This window comes from Triturus cristatus, chromosome 3_2 (assembly GCF_964204655.1).
Source record: "Triturus cristatus chromosome 3_2, aTriCri1.1, whole genome shotgun sequence".
In the NCBI taxonomy this organism is placed as follows: domain Eukaryota; kingdom Metazoa; phylum Chordata; class Amphibia; order Caudata; family Salamandridae; genus Triturus; species Triturus cristatus.
Window position 1 is genome coordinate 346,096,421 of NC_140584.1, and position 17,501 is coordinate 346,113,921.

General features: G+C 43.0%; 1 protein-coding gene across 5 annotated transcripts in view; it reads left to right on the forward strand.

The window, feature by feature from the left end:
- The window catches only part of STPG1 (sperm tail PG-rich repeat containing 1), a 264,699-nt gene that overhangs the window by 40,634 nt on the left and 206,564 nt on the right, over positions 1 to 17,501 (forward strand). For 2 of the 5 annotated variants that reach the window (XM_085647848.1, XM_085647849.1), the window contains 2 exons: positions 1,945 to 2,044; positions 16,385 to 16,509. In XM_085647848.1, coding sequence (XP_085503974.1) covers positions 1,978 to 2,044; positions 16,385 to 16,509 — 192 coding nt within the window. In that variant the 5' untranslated portion in view covers positions 1,945 to 1,977. Of the gene's footprint in view, positions 1 to 1,896; positions 2,045 to 12,162; positions 12,286 to 12,475; positions 12,618 to 16,384; positions 16,510 to 17,501 lie in introns of those variants that run through there. The other 3 variants (XM_085647850.1, XM_085647846.1, XM_085647851.1) reach the window with 3 other exon arrangements.

A 17,501-nucleotide genomic window follows, 5' to 3' on the forward strand; every position in this document is an offset into this window, starting at 1 on the left:
GCTTAGAGTTAAAAGCCGAGTCCTCCTTCGCATGGTGGCACCGTGAGGTAGAGGCAAGGATGGGACATTTTACCTTGAACCCTTGTCCAGTCCGGGGTCAACAAATATAGGTTGGTAAGACCATCTGGATTTCCGGCATTACACTAGATCCCCAAAATTGGTTGTCTACACAAGCTCGGTCACATAGGAAAACATTTCTTTTTTTTTACAGCTGCAAGATGCACATCTGCACAGGATACAATATACACAAATGTCGAACATAGAGCTGACTTACCTCCCCCCTCAAAGTTTTCAACAGCTTGTACATGCAGGGCAGGCAGCACCTTCTCACTCTCCTCAGTCCACAACATCATCAGTCACTCACTCAGTCATGACCGGGCAAACACCCAGGGACTCAACACTACTCCTTCTTTATGGAAGCAGAAGACACCACCCGCGCCCAATCAAGACGACTCAAAGACAGGAAACTCAACACATCGCTTATCATCTGTGGCAGACCTCACCCAAACGCCCTCTTCCTGCATTGTACCTCATTCACCACAGAAGAAACAAGCATTGGCATAGCCAATAGGTCTCGCCTTGGGGACCTTATAAGTGTTTAGCCATGCAACAGTTGCATAACTAAATACTTATAAGGTCCCAAAAGCGCGACCTATTGGCTATGCAAAACGGCCGTCAGGCCGCGAAAGTTAAAGTGATCGCGATCGGGTTCACGATCAAACATCAAAGCGGCCGTGCGGCCGCGAAGAGTGAAACTAATTGCGGTAAAGCGTGGTGCGTGCGCCCGCGCACATGCACTGTAGCTCTAGGCTGGCCTGGTAGCACTTTTTGGAGCCCTCTCAATAAGTCTCGCCAGACCAGCGCATGCGCTGGGTCAGGCGAGACCTAAAAAAGCAGCCAGGGAATTTAAAGCTGCACTGGCTGGAATTGTCACCTCATTCACCACACAGGGGGCCAATTCATGCAGGCTAGTCCACAGCCAAATAACTTGCCTCTGCACTGCCCCTCATTCATTATGCACTTCATGCATGGCAGCCACAGGTGCATATCATTTTGCTACACTGATATTTGTTCATGAGAAAGGGAACCAGGCAATGCATCGCACACCATGGCATATGCCCATGTACTGCTCTGATACTAATTTATCACTCTATGCAGGCAGGCCACAAGCATTCACCCTCCTCCCAAATGTATACTCATTGGTAACCTTCAAAACACCTTTCCATCAAGATCAGTGGCATAACGCTCTCTGATGGGGTCCCTCTGCAGAAGGTGGTGAAGGGCACCTGCCACTCCGAGGTCTCAGAGATATTCATAGGCCTAGGCTGAATGGGTGAGGGGCATGAAGGTTGAGGGCCCACTTGCACCGCAAGGGATGCAAAGGCCTGCATTATGCTCCTGACCAAGGGTTCTTCCTATCCTGATCCCAAGATCCCACATTAGGACCAACAAAGCCAGCCAGTGGAAAGCACTGCAAACCACATGCCTATGTTATCAAGGCAGCTTCACACTAAATCTAGAGGAGAACAAAATCATTGTGGATATTATTTGATCTGAAAGAATATTGGGAATGTAGGGAGAACGCTGAGAGTTGCCAACTGGCCTCATGCCAACTGGATGATCACCTTTCCCAACCAATGCATTTTAATCATTACTGGAACAGACCAGTCCTTCATATCCCAGTGCTAAGTGATGTTGGCTCAAAATCCAGGACTACATAAAGGTGCCCCTGAGGGCCTGGACCCACTTGGCAATTCTGCTTGCACTGTTTCTGGACCTCTGTGATTGCAACTGTCTCACCTTCATAGACAGGCTGCACAACTTTGTTGTTACTTACAGTAGATCATTTATTTTATAACTGCCCCTACAAAACTAAAAACCATGTTATAATTTCAGATTGTTTATTGAAGATCCCGTTGAAGAATGCTAATTACTTTTCTTTAGACAACCTCTTGAGGTGTCCCACACTGCTGTGACATGATGACATCTGGATCGGAATGTGTTCTTCCGCGCAGTAATCAGATTCATGGACAAATTCTGAAAGGTAATGTATACTATTTCAGAATTTGTTACTTCTCTTAAAAGATGCACTCTTACTCCTCAGCTCCAAGAGGGGGACACCAGTAGTAATATGATGCATGCTAAAAGCTGCCTTGTCTTGTGTTGCTAATCTCTTGGCTTTTCAGTTGGTTTCATCTGTGTCAGAAATCAGTATCAATCTCTGAAACCCAATGCTTTTTAGAGGGTTCAGTCCACATTGTAAAATCTCACTTTTGAAAATGCTGGACATGGTCATCCAATACCTGTGGCCACTGGTCAGGCTTGCGTCCCTATAGATTAATTCATGTCACCCCTATAGGGCAAGAATGCTCTAATGATGCCAGGGACAGAATCACATTAAAATCACTCCTGCTGCCTTCTTGAATGAGTTTCCTTCAATGAGAAAGTAGTGTATAATTAGCAAAGAAAACATCCCAAAAATATCAGGCTTTGTTGGTCTCTTTGGGGGATTTGTATCTAACCTTGAGAATGGGAGCCGTGGATTGAAGCCTCGTACAAGGGTAGACAATGCAAAGTCAAGCAGACATAAATCCATGCCAGATTTTCAGGATGCCAATGGCGAACAAAAATGGTTTCCATTTAGATGTTTTGTATGTAAGTCTATCTTATGGGATATCCTGAATATCTGGTTTGGAATCCTCAGTCTTGGACGTATGTGTTGGACACTCCCGACATAGTATAGAACTCCTATTTGCTAAGTGCTCTCAGTTTTGGCCTATTCCGAATGCCAGTGTACTCACTCACTTTGCCTTTTCATAGGTAGTAGCTCTATTGGAAGCCATTTATTATTCATTTGTGAGCGGATCCAATATGAGCCTTTTTATTGAGAGTGACTTGGTGATGAATTGTGGTCGCACAATCATAGTGAAACTCTTAGGCCTCGAGTATGAGTGCCCCGGAATTATCCCCACTCTGAAATTATTGTTACAGTGGTTCATGGTATTTCCCGGGGAATAACTGAGTTTAACCAATTTTGGGGAATAACGTATGGGAATCTTTATTTCCATGCCGATCCCTGCATGTTTTCCCCAAGTCTTTCATAGGGAGATGTATGAGGGGAATCCCAAGTTACTACCCTGAATATTTCAGGTAATGACACTACCTGAGTGTCCACCCATGCGCCACCGCACCTTGGATGGGTCTGCTTTGAATGGCACTGGCAAGGTATTTTTTAATGAGAAATAAGCAAGATAAAGCATGGAATCTATCCAACTACAAATAGAATTGAGCCTATCCTTCGGCTCTGTCCCACAAACCCAAAAGGATCAAAAAGCTGTTCTTGCTTACAAAAAGGACTGGACAGGTTCAAATGAATTGCTTCGCTGACACCCCAAGAGTAAAATAAAGCGTGCCATTTAAATTCAGGAAAAGTGAAACACTACAAATCAAACTTCTGATTCATTTGGTCCACAGATGCAACATTGGAGAGAAACTCTGAATCAGGTTTATGAATGACCCCCATCCTCAAGAATTCTCACAAAGGGGAGAGTCGGCACAATAAAACTCCTACTTTGCCAGTCCCATTGGCAGTGGTCATAGCCACTAGTAATACAACCTTCATTATCAAAAATGTAATATGCACAGACTCAAAGAGCGAAATACCTTAAAACTTAGGTAAATTCCATAGAATCATGGGGGATGAACTCAGGACTGGACAAGGAATGCTCCTTCAAAACCCTAAAGGCAAGAATTGCATTCTCAATTTTTGCCCGCAGGGTCCTCCACGTAGAAACTGCTGAATTGTTCTCAAAACCTTCTCAAAGGAATTGAAGAACTGACCTGCGAAGAGAAGGCCACACTGAACAGAAAGTAATGACTGATGTAAACGAATTCTGAAAAGCTCATTAATGATGGGAGTGAACCTTCATGGAGGAGGGGCGTTTAGACCTTTGAATGGCTTCAGCAAGATGACCCAGAAGCCCCTTGTTCTGTAACCTGTATTGACACAAAAAACATATTTGTTTGTTATGGTGGTTGTGGGTGTTGTACTTTGGTGCCTGTGGTTGTACATTCAATAGTGTGTGTATGTTGTTTGTGTGCTATACTATTTGTAACAAAAGTGGTCTAACACATTGCCTACATATACTTTTGAAGCAAACTCAACATGTATGTGTAGTGACACATTAATAAGTAGTACTTACCAGTCTTTACTCCACCAGGGACTTACTCCGTCAGGAATCCACCACCAGCACTACAGGGAAATCTAAATAGGCTCGGCGCAAACCCTTCGGCCTGATGGGGACGGAGTCCTGTTAGGCAGTAGAGAAGTCCACTGCATCAAAGAGGTGCGTTGCATACGCGACGATAAACAGTCTATTGATGTGGACTGAGGTTCAACGAGCCCACATCTAAATATGGCGGGCTGGACTTGTAATCGCTGCCACAGAGGGACGACAGGAGTCCCGCTAAGATCTAACTCAGGACCAAAGTCTTTGCAAGCAGTTGTCGGCTGTTTTTTTGTTGTTGCTATCTTTAGCCCAGCAAGGACTTGCTGTAGGCACTGTTAGAGTAATTTCCCTTCCCTTTTGGCTTTTTTGCATTTACCGGACCAACTGAGCTTGTTTAAATCACCAGTTGTAGTGTGCTTGCTTAAAGTTTTCTCACAGTGTTTGTTCAAATGTTACCACCCCCCTCTTTCTGCTGCTGCAGTGGGACCTTAATTTGGTTCTCACATGTCTTATGTATACCGTATTTGCACCAATGCACATCTGTCCATTGCATTTCTTGACTCTTAAAATAGTCTTTCTGATTGCAATAAATTAATCTCATCTCGTGACAAGCTCTGTCTATTCAGCCTTCATACAACACCCTACTCTCGGACAAACCAGTGTTCTGGACCAGATCAGCTTTTTCACTAATGTTTGCAACTACTTTTCTTGTCAGCCAGACCATCACTCTTCTGGTATTCTTTGCTTCCTCGCACCCCTCAAAAGAAGAGGAGAAAAGCCATCATTTGTACCCTAGAAATGCTTTACGTTTTTACATCGGTTTTACCAAGGATATTGGGTGGACGTGCAACTCTTAGTGGGGTTCTCTAGGGCAAAGGAGGGTAAGGCAGTGCAGAAAAGGACCACATTGAGACGGATAACCCTCTTTATTAGGATCTGCTATGTACGGGCCAAGAAGCAGACTCCAGAGAGCCTGAGAGCTCATTTGACCACACCCAAGGCTGCTACTACAGAGACGGCATGTATAGCACTCATTATGGAAATCTGACAGGCTGTTCTATGAGTGTCAATTCACATGTTCATAAAGCACTACAGCTGTGATAGCCAGGTCCTGCGGGATGGGCACTTTGCCCGTTCAGTCCTGCAGGACTTTTCTGGTTGATCAATTCGACAGACTCCTCATCTTGGGAGGTACTGCTTTGATATTTATTCACAAGGTGAGGAATCTTCCGTTAGAAGTACAGATGAGAAGAACAAGTTAATTATCTTTGGTAACTCTTTTTCTGGTAGCTATTTTAACAGTAGATTCCTTTCTGACCTTACACTTCCCCGTTCTGTGAAATGGTCTTTTTATCCATCTAAACAGGTCTCAATCTAGATGTCTGCACACTGTCAATTCTGTTCAATTATTAGTTCTGCTTCCAAAGGTGCAGACAGAGTCAAGAAAGAAACTGATGTCAGCGCGCAAGGGTTATGCTTATATACAGCTCTAATGTTCCGGAGTGGTATGAAGCTGATGCAGAGCCACATGACGCTAGCTGTCAGTGAACAGGAGCAATACAATGAAAAACCTCTGGATCCAGTCTGGCACCTAGGGGTATTCACATTGTGTGGAATCTGTGGTTAGATAGGGTATCCACCCGAAAGAGCACTGCCGATGGTAAGTAACTTGCTCATCTGCTCATGATGGTTCCTGCATGGAGCGGCCAAGTATTAAGTAAGTTGCTTGAGTGGCCTGCAAGAATAGCTACATGTGATCATACCAGAGAGGCTAATGATTGAATAGGTATACAGAATGATCTGTAATATGACCCGTGTTAGATCACTCACAGAGGCAAATGGCTAAATAGCTATGCCGAGTGCACTGCAGGCTTATGTTAGTGTGACGATACAACAGAGATCAAGGTGTGAACGGACATACAGAACATGGATATCACAACCGCATCTGTGTGATTGCAACCAGAATCTAAGAAATGAGCATGTGTGCAAACTATACAGCTGTGGTACTTGCAGATTAACATTTTTGTGAGGCCAATAATTGGAAAGGCATGGAAACAGAAATTATTGAACACACACTATAGGTGATTGCTCAAGAGAGATACAAGAGAGTAAACTGACATTTACTTTCTACTCCTTCTTAAACCTCAGATATAATTTACTCCTCAGAGAGGCAACAATCCAGTTGATATAAAACCAGCAGCTCTCTGACACCAGTTACAGATTGAGCCATATTGTTGAAGAGAGTCCACAAATGCTCTGGAAAAGCCATATGGAACTCCCGCAGAGATTACCTTACAAAAATTAGAAAATATGTATCATTTATCCAGTTGTCATCTACCCACCAAAGCCATGCATCCTTTCGCCCACACCATTACACCTATCGATCCTCCTTTCTTTTTTGTTGCCGTCACCAACCTATCCACCATCATCTATTTGTTCCGTTTTCCACCCACAGCCAATCATTCATCTGTTCACCTAGGTGCATACATTTGTGACAGCATGCCTATTTTTGTCAGTCCCTCTTATTGAACCTGTACATATGATGTTGGTGAGTGTGGTTGCCTCTTTGTGGTTTTAGTCTAGGTGTACACATGGGTAAGGCTTTAAATGAGCAGGTGCTGCCAGATTCTATTTTAGGACCGGAGGCTCCGATTATGCTTCTCTTCCTTTACTGCACAAAACACAGCAGCCAATGAAAAAGACCTTTACATATAACATAATCTATATATTCAATGATGCCTTGCCATTACCCACCAATCATAGCCCAGTAGCCAATATAAGTACAGTCAACACCATCTTGAGAACCTCTATCTTTGCTGTTCGGCAGTCCAGATAAGTGCCTCTGTATTTCTTGACATATGCTTTATTCATTCTCTGTTTATTCTCATTGTGTATTTCTTATCAACATAACGGTGTTATGGAGTAGTTTTAATTCGCTGTTGCATACCTTTGCACCCATTTAGACCCCTAAGGGGTAGTCTCTTGCGTCCTGTTCTCGGCCCTTGCGACCGGGAGAGGGTACGTGCATTCTTTGGCTGGCTGTTGCACACAATGAGTTTCTCCTGTTCCAGAAAATCCGTTCTGGACCTATCGCAGCTCTATCTGGCCGTTTCTGTTACTCCCTTAATCAGACCTGAGCTAATGAGCCTGTGGCGCATGCATAGCCCAATTAGGCTACTTTTAAGCTCTATCTGGGCTATACATAGTCCTCTTGCAACTCTTCCTCGCCGACGCATTCCTTTAACGTTCGGCACCGTGCTAATTTAAAAAAAACCTTCACAGCGTGGTCTGGTCGCCGGCTTGGCTGTAATAACAGAGCATCTGCCCTTTAGTTCGAGCGGAGTGCACACTGCATTTACTATCTACATCTAGGCTCTCCCTAATGCTCCACATCTCCCTGTACATGTGGGCTGCAATCATTTCTGAGTACAGCAATTGCTGTGGAGCCTGATTACAACACTTTTCCCTCTGCACTTGGGGCTGTTCCGCCACCCCCCCCATTATCCATTGGGATAGACTTGACTATGGATCTTCATATTTTCCATCATGACTGAGTGGGTGCCTTTTGAGGAGGAGGAGGAGGAGGAGAAATATGAATCCTCCTATGAAGAGGATCAAGGGCACCATTTAGAGGACAGATTGTCCCACTGGAAGCTTCAGGGCAGCAGTCCGTCAACAGGGCAATTGAGACTACAGTCCCTCTTACAGTCTATCAGGTTTTGGTGGCTGCCTTGAAGCCCATTACAGCCAAATTGGAGAGGTTTGCCAAATGGCATGTGTTTGACCAGTAGGCTGCCCTGAAACCTACAGAAGGTAATACTGATCCGCCTTGCAAGGCAAAGGCCATATGATTGGCCTCATGCTGACGCCTTGTCCACCATTTCCTAATGCTCTCTTGGGGATCAAGAATACTGTTCGGCCCCTTCTCCCTCCAAAAAGTCTTAGTCCAAGGGTAAGTCAAATACAGACACAGATTCTACACATACAGACTCACCTCATTCTGATCACGATATCACCTTGAGACGCAAAAAGGCCACAAAGTCCACCTCTTTTAAGCCTCTGGTTTTTCCCCACTCCCCCTTCCAACCTCTTCAACTTGAACCCGGAGGACATAGTCCATCCAAGGTCATTTGACTGGGCCCTAGCTCCTGCGGTGTTAGAATACCTACATGATAAGTTGTGCAAAGGGTTTGACAAAGAAGTTTGCAATCGGCTTAGGGCGGAATGTCAGAGACCAGACCTTCCAAACAAAGTTGCAGAAACTCCCAAGATCAACCCTAGTATGTTAACATGTCTCAACAAGTTTGCTAAGGATCCCAAGAAGGGCATTGACCGCTCCTGGCGCAGGTGTCAGGATAAGATACTGGATGTCACAGGGCTCCTTGCAAACATTCTAGAAATGGCGTTAATTGCCAAAGAGACAGTTTCCCCTTTTGACCACGAAATCCTGGTAGGGTGGACCCATTGTGCCATATGCCTACTGGGAAACGCCAATTGTGCTATGTCCTCTGAGAGATGGAAGTCCCTTCTGATGTGTATGGACACAAACTTAATTGAGCTAGCTTTGGCGGACTCTGGTGCCTTAGCTGAGGGACAGCTCTTCCGGGACAAATTTGTGAAGGACATATCAAAATTCCTTACCACGTTTAAGACCCTAGATAAGGCGCAATCCAACCTCAAAAAGGTGTTCCAAGCAGGCTTTTTGCTCAGGTCGGGCGAGGCAGGGGCCGCTCTCCAGGCCGTCCCTACTACCAAGTCCCTCCCAGGGGAGCTTACAGACGTGGTCGAGGAGACTGTCAAGACTCCACAAGAAGGGGTACTTTCCTCGCGTCCAGACAACACTTCTCCAGGCATCGCTTTAACAGAGGTGGGTCCAGAACAGGATTCCAGTACTCTAATTCCACAGATAAGGGTCATCATTATCTCTGAGGCTCAACTGGGGGGTCGAATACAACTTTTTCATTGCAATTGTAGTCTTTTGACTCAGGATGCATGGGTAATACAAACCATTCAGGGTTTCCGGCTGGAGTTTTATCAGGCACCCTGGCAACAGGGGTTCCCTCAACAGCCACAATTTTCTCTACAAGAGTCCACTTTTATAGATGCCCAAAATAGAAGACTTGCTACAGAAGTGAGCAGTGGCCTATTGCGATTCTCATGCTGCGGGTTTCTGCGGCAACAAGACAGGGGGGGGGGACGCAGATTGGTCCTGAATTTGCAGGAGTTCAACTATTATATCACATACTGGCATTTCAAGATGGAGGGTATTCATGTTCTGACAGACTAGTTGCATAAAGGGGATGGGATAGTCTGTCTGGATTTCAAAGATGCCTATCTATCTGGTCCCATCTTTCCTCCACACAGGCGGTTCCTTCAATTCCCCTAGAGAGACAGGTGGCTGGAATATTTAGTCCTTCCTTTCGGGCTTTCTTCTGAACCTTGGTGTATCCCCAAGATGATGAAGCCGGTGATAGGCCACCTCAAGGAGAAAGGAGTACGCATGATCATTAATTTAGATGACATTCTGAACATGGTGCACTCCCAAGAGTTAGTCACTCTACATCTGCAGATGATGATATCTCTTTTACAAGACTTGGGATTTGTCATCAACAGGACCAAATCAATCCTTTGTCCTTCCCAGACCATAGAATTCCTGGGTTTGTAATCAACCCTCAGTCAGCTCAGCTGCATCTTCCCAAGACCGAGTTACGGAACATAAAAAAGGAACTGAAATCTGTCCTTTCCTGTAAGTCTCCCTGCAGGCAATGACTCGCCTAGTCGTTCTGCTAACCTCCTCCATTCAGGCAATATTTACGGGGCCGCTTCACTACAGGGCCCTTCAGAGGTTAAAAATTCAGCATTTAAACAAAGGGCTTAGCTTACACAGATCAGATACCTCTGACGGAAGGCGTGAGAGTGGAGCTCCAATGGTGGATGGGACATGTGGATGCGTGCAATGGCAGAGCCATCCTTGGGTCTCATCCAGAAGTGGTTACAGGGTCAGACGCCTGCTGTAGAGGATGGGGAGTGCATTGTGGAGACATCTCAACAGGTGGCAGGTGGTCTCTCCAAGAGTTAGAACTCCATATCAATTGCCTGGCGGAGTCCTTTGCCTTCAGGACTCTCCCCCCAAAGAATAGGTCTTGTTGCATCCTCCTCAGTATGGACAATATATCGGCGATGAGGTACATCAACAAGTTAGGGGGCACATGATTGTCCCTGCTGGTGGAGATAGCCAAGGACTTTTGGCACTATTGCCTGAGCCACAAGATAGCTGTGAGGACATTCGGGACAATTCAACGAACTAGCAGATTGGAACTCCAGGTACCTGATAGATAACAGGGATTGGAAGCTCCAGTCTTGTCTGTTCAGGTTGATCCAGAATGTTTGGGGTCCCTGCAAGGTAGACCTTTTTGCCTCCACACTGAACCGCCAATTGGATGAGTTCTTCAGCTCAAGGTTGGATCCATTATCGAAGGCGACTGATGCTTTTTCTCAGTATTGGTCGAAGGACCTGAAATATGCCTTTCCCACATTCACAATGATTCCCAGGGCAGCTACTTGGATCAATCGGCAGGTAGCAGGGGTGGTGCTTGTCACCCCTGTGTGGAAACGCAACCTAGGTTTACAGACCTCTTTGAGTTGACGTGCAATTTCCCTCTCCTTCTTCCTTGATCTCAGATGATGCTCCAAGGCCCTCAATGGGGAACTGCATCCTATGGCAATATCGGAGCAGTTGTCCCTAATAGCCTTGAGGCTTTTCGGCAACAGTGGAGTTTGCCAGGCTTTTCGGATGCGGCTTCAGAGTTCATTAAACAGGCCTGGGCCCCCTCCACCAGAAAGAGGCATTCTTCGGCATGGAGATGCTAGATGGGTTAGTTCTTGGAATGGCACATGGATCCAGTGGTGGCAGAGGTACCTCACATAGTGAATTTCCTGTCTCAGAAAACAGCTGAGGGTTTATCGTAAAGGTTGGTGAACAACTTTCATTGTGCTATTTCAGCGAGACATGTACAGGTTAATGATAGGCCTGTTGGGATGCAACCTGTCATCTGTAAACTTCTTAAAGGTATCAGGGTAACTTATCCTCCCAAGTCCAAGTATTCCATTTTATGGGGCATGACTTTGGTCTTAAACCCTTTTGAAAGATGGATGGGTAATGATCAATTGTCTAGAAAACAGTTTTCGGCTAAACTAGCTATGCTCTTATGTCTCATGTCGTGTAGAAGGACTTCGGATGCCAGAGTTCTGGACATTGTAGATAGAGCATTTACTCCTGAAGGAATTTCATATACAGTTACTGCAGGACAGAAACTTTTTCAAAGTGTATTGAGTATCATGTATTTCTCAATAATGATAAAGTGTGTGTTGTAAAATGCTTGAAAGCTTATGAGGAATGTACTCACACATTGAGAAGTGATACCTTGGGTCAGTTGTCGATTGCTTTACAAAAACCTTTTAAACCTGTGTCATCGTCCACTATAGCCAGGTGGTTAAAATCAGTGATGGCAGAGGCTGGTATAGATACTCAAGTGTTTGGAACTCATACTGTTCGGGGTGCTATGGCCTCTAAATCCTTTATGTTAGGCTCCACTATTCAGGATATCATGAAATCGGCTGCCTGGTCATCTGATTCTACTTTTAAGTAATTTTATTACAAACAAGTGGGTGATATTACCTCAGTGGAATTCAATAAGCTTTAAACTAACATAATTGGAGTCTCCAGTCCTGAAATAGAATTAAAAAGTTGCTAGCAGTCGCACCAAGAATTTTTAATTCTATTATGGAAACGGAGGCGAAAATTATCCTACCCAAGAATATCATTTATTAGTTTGGAATGTCACGATTTGGCTGTTCTTCTTTCATTGTTTACCCTACCCGTATTTATCCCTCTGGGGTATATGGCTATTATGAAGCCTTATTTATTTTATAGGTTCCTATCAGAAGACGGATTGAACACGTTCAAATGTCGCTCCCTGAGTTTGCGCTTCGCACTCCTGTTGCTGGCTAGCTGCTGCTCGCGAATTGATGACGCCCGCTGGAGTTTTCTCTTCGGGTACTGTTGGTTATCGCTGGGGTTCAAGTTCTTATGGACTGTTCTGAACAAAGAAAGAGGCTCTCAAGATGGTGTTGAATGTACTTATATGGGCTACTGGGCCATGATTGGTGGCTAATGGGCAAAGCTTCTTGGAATATGTAGTTTATGTTATATGTAAAACATTTTTTCATTGGCTGCTGTATTTTGTGCAGTAAAGGAAGAGAAGCATCATCCTCACTTCCTTGTCCTTAATAGAACTGAAAATTCTTGCTGCAACTTTTTAGTTCTGAGTAGCTGCACCTCCTTAATTTGAAAGAAGAGTATCGGCAATTCTCAACAGCCAATACCAGGTATTACACAACACCGGTGCTGTGACATAGCGAGCTCCTACAAGTCTATATTTTAATGTTCATGCTTACGGGATATATTGCTTGTGTGTCATTGCGTCTGAATATCTGCTGGTCTTTTTGTGCAGTTACTTGTGAGCACCACACAAAAGCCACTCCGCAGTGGATACAAGAAACAACGAGCAGTCGCAGACCTAAACCGTTCCTGCTCAATCAGTTATACCGTAGGCAGAAGTCACAAAACGAAAGTAGCTTCTAAAATCTTTTATCACCAACCAGACTAATGACCAGTCATAAATCACATGCCTCTAAACCATCAGGTTTATGATTCCCACGTATGTGTTCTCTGCTTATACGAGTCTTTAACTAAATACTAATTAGTGGACATCTCACAATTTTGCTGTTATAGTAAACTATTTTTCATTTTATGTCCTAAGGCTGCCATCTAGTGGTCATTTGAAGATACATTTTCTTTTGAAATAAAGTGGCATTGCCAAAAAAGAAATGCTGTTTTCAGCGTGTATTCTTGGACTTAATTCGTTTTTGTAGACTCTTAAAAACATGTTTTTCTAAATAACCCAGAATAAGTTATTCTATATAGAAAGGAATTGCAAAGGAAAGTATCTTGTCCAGCAGAGAAAGCCTTATCCTGCTCTCTCAGAAATTAAAATGTAACGTCTGTAATGGCCTCATCCACTTCCCAGAGTATACGTACAGACAAGATGGGGACAGTCACTGGGGACACTTTCAAATAGCCCCAGTAACAACTTTCATTCACGTTTCAAACATTCCCAAAGACCACCACACTGTACCTTTTCGAATTTCGTACCAACAGGCTGCTCCATAAGAAGTGAAAATAGACGAAACAAAAACACATATATAGAAAATGTGATGCAGAAATATTAGAATTTTTAAACATTTTGAGCCAGATGAACGATCGTTTTAGAGGTCGCAAATGGAGAATCGGGCTGTTTGTGAAGGCTTAAAGAGCTTGTGCAATGTACAAACCCTATTTTGCAAGTCGGTAACCTATTACCGACTCGCAAAATAAGGTTTGCGAGTTACTATTAGGAAAGGGCATGCCAAGAGCATTCCTTTCTAATAGCGAGCCACAAGAGCATTTACAATTGTTTTTGTGACTGGAATGCGGTCGCAAAACAATCGCAGTTTACTGCTTAATTCAAGTAGGTGGTAAGGCAGTCGCAAACAGGACTTTGTGACTGGCAGTAAAAACATTTTTTAAGAGCAGGCAGTGGTCCCGGGGACCACTGCCTGCTCTTAAAAAATGAAACAGAAACGCTTCATTTTTCTTTTTGAAACGCATGCCATTTTCATTTAAGGAAAACGGTCTGATTTTTTTTTTTTTTAAGTTGCTGTATTTAAAAGCAAACACAGATATGGTGATCTGCAGTCCCCAGCAGGCCACTATTGATGAGGCAGGTCATTTGCGACCCCATTGGGAATCGCTAAATATGGCGAGGTACCTTAGTACATTCATTTTGTGAGTCTCTAATCGCGAGTCACAAAAAACCTCAATTAGCGGCTCACAAATTCAGAAAGTCGTACACCTGGCCCTTTATGTTAATATCAAAATATTTTAGGAGTAACAGTAATTTTAAGGTCACTGTGCTAGCCTTGGGTTACTCTCGGGGTTAGCATTAGGCTCCAGGTTAGGGGTGTTATTAGGCAGATTGTATGGCTTAGGCTCAGGACTATGATTTTCTTGGAAATAAGATAGCATCAGGCTTAGGTTTAGGGTTTTGAGTAAGCATTGAGATTGTCTTTAGTGTTAGTTCTTTAGATGTGTTGTTTTACTTTTTAAACATACAGGGCCCGATTCACAGAACTAACTTAAGACAAAATCCTAAACTTACTACCATTTTGGTATTCACAGAAGGCACTTACTCATTTTGGTATTCACAGAAGGCACTTACTCATTTCGGTATTCACAGAAGTTAGTAGTCCTAAGTTTAGGACTCCTAAATGCCTTCTGTGAATACCGAAAGTCTTAAAATTAGGATTTTTCGCAGTTTAGTAGTAGTATAGTTAGGACTCCTAACTTTAGGACTCCTAAATGCCTTCTGTGAATACCGAAATTCTTAAAATTAGGATTTTTCTCAATTTAGCAGTCCTAAGTTTAGACTTAGGACTACTAAATTGAGAAAAATCCTAATTTTAAGAATTTCGGTATTCACAGAAGGCATTTAGGAGTCCTAAAGTTAGGAGTCCTAACTATACTACTACTAAACTGCGAAAAATCCTAATTTTAAGACTTTCGGTATTCACAGAAGGCATTTAGGAGTCCTAAACTTAGGACTACTAACTTCTGTGAATACCGAAATGAGTAAGTGCCTTCTGTGAATACCAAAATGAGTAAGTGCCTTCTGTGAATACCAAAATGGTAGTAAGTTTAGGATTTTTTCTTAAGTTAGTTCTGTGAATCGGGCCCACAGATACTATATTTTCAGGATTATAGTCATTTTCATTATAAATAATCATAGTTTTAGGTATTCATATGTTGTTTGCTTTCTATATAATTGTTTTTATTTATTACAGTATAGGTATTTTGACTTACCACCTTTTTCTGTAGTAGTAAATGAAGTTTGCAGTTGAAAAATTCTGGAAATCCAGAATTTGTGAATCAGGATTTACAAATTCAACTTTTTGATTTCATGAGCTATGCTCATGACTTGGCATTTTTTAATCATGAACATAAAAATAACCAGATAAACATGTGAAATTTTCCCCTTTATGATGTTTTGGTTCAGTCATTTACCTTTTATGGAGAATTCCTAAACAAAATCACACATGTTGCAAGTTTGGTGTGGATGTCGAACAAAATCTCTGCTGCCAAAATCTAAATGACTGCTTAGATGTACTAATTCGGTCTCTAGTTGTGAAAGAACTAAGGAGCATATCACCAACGAGGTGATATAAAATTATCGCCACTTTTGCGTCCGTTTTTGGGTGAAAAGCGGCGATAATTTTATCGCCTAATGAGCAAGGTCACGCTATCGCGTGAAACCTTGCATTAGCGCAAAGATTCTTAACGCCCAGCTTTGCATCTCTAATGAGATGCAAAGTGGGCGTTCCTGATCTGACATGACTGGAGAAATGTCGCTAAGCAACATTTTTCCTATCATCAAGCCCCACGCTATGTAGCATAGCGGCAAGAAAAGTAGCGATAACCCCTGTTATCGCTACTTTCCTTACGCCTGCTTATCCTATGTAAGGTGGATATCGTGGCTAAGTTTGTGGGGCCCTATCATCAAGCTAACACCAAACTTCGTGAGATTATCGTTTCCAGCGATAATCTCACGTTTGGCAGTTAGCGCAAGGATTTTTATCGCTTTTGAGATAAGCGTTGCTAATAGCACGCTATCTCAGCGATAAAAACCCACGTTAGCTGGCGATAATTATCCTAGCGCTAAGTGCGCTTAGCGATAATTATCGCCGGTTGTTGCTGATATGCCCCCACATTGTTAGTTTGACAAAGGCAAATACTATACATAATGAGTTTATTTTTTCAAGTGTTTGGTAACGAAATTATGCAAGTTTGAACAAGAGCAACTGTATTAAGTTGATTTTCTTATTTTATGTATCTACACTTCCCATAGTTTGTATGAGGTTCTTCAAACTCAACAAAAGAGCTTTTAAAAGTTAAAAAGTATCTTATAATTTTGTTAGATGTATTTAGATGTTATAGTGCATGTTTCTATATTTCTCCTTGAAGTGTTAACATTGTTTCTCCTTGTTGTTATCCTCTTAAGGTTTCAAACGTATGACGAAAAGTACACCCTCAATCCCCACGAAATACCAGACAGTTTGTATCCCTAATTCTGAAAAAAAGGGCTTTAGTTCCAAAGCTCAAAGATTTCAATATGATGCCAACCAGGTAATCAATCATTTTTTTTTTTATTATTAGGGGTTTGAAGTAGTTAATTGTTCAATGACAGAGCTTTCAGATTCTCTCCCATGGGAAGCCTAAAAATTGAGCACACCGAGGGAACATCTAGAAATGGGAGTTTCTTAAAAACATTTGAACACATTGGTTGCATTATTGTTTAACGATACAACTCATCTGGATCACTGTCTGGCAGAGAGTGAGCCAGAAAATTCCCTTAGGTATGCACCTGTAGAGTTCTTTACTGTGCCAGTAAATAATACAACACATTTATCGGGATTTCCCCTCATCCTGACAATTGTTTGAGATCCTCGAAGGATCCAGAATCCAGTATGCACATCCAGGTGCCATTTTGTGAAATACTCTTAATTTGAAACAGGTGGTGGGTCAAACTGTTTTCAAGGTATTGCTCCTTGGATTCTAAACTCAGGCTGAAATGGTTTCTCCTGGAAAGCGTCTTACCAGCCCCCGGCCCCCACCCCCTTCCCCAACAAATTACCTATTTTTAATCTTATCCCTTTGGGACTTTGGTTACTTCCCAGCAGAATTTTAATTAGTGGTCGGGAAGTAATTTCCCTCCTAATACCCCTCAAAGCCTTTTCAGTGTTGAAGCCGAAGTAATGGTTAACATCCTCCCTCCCACTCTACCCTGCAATTCCTTCTTGCTCATTTCTTTGTCTTCTAATCTGTTGGCTTCCTTTCCTGCTTCCTTTGACTGCATCTTTGCCCCTCAGCTTGGAGGTCTTTGTACTTTCTGAACTGATTCTCTTACATGCAACACCTACCACTGGCTTTTTCTTTAAGCAAACTATAGAAACTTTTCATGAACATGTTCTTTTCTCATATAGAATGAATCATTATAGCAAACCGTGGCCCCCAATTGTAGAATGTCCTTTGAACCTGCTTCTTTTCAGGGTCCCCCAAAAGAATCCCATAACATGAATGTTTGGTGGCCAACTCCACTTTGCCATCTAGTGCATTCA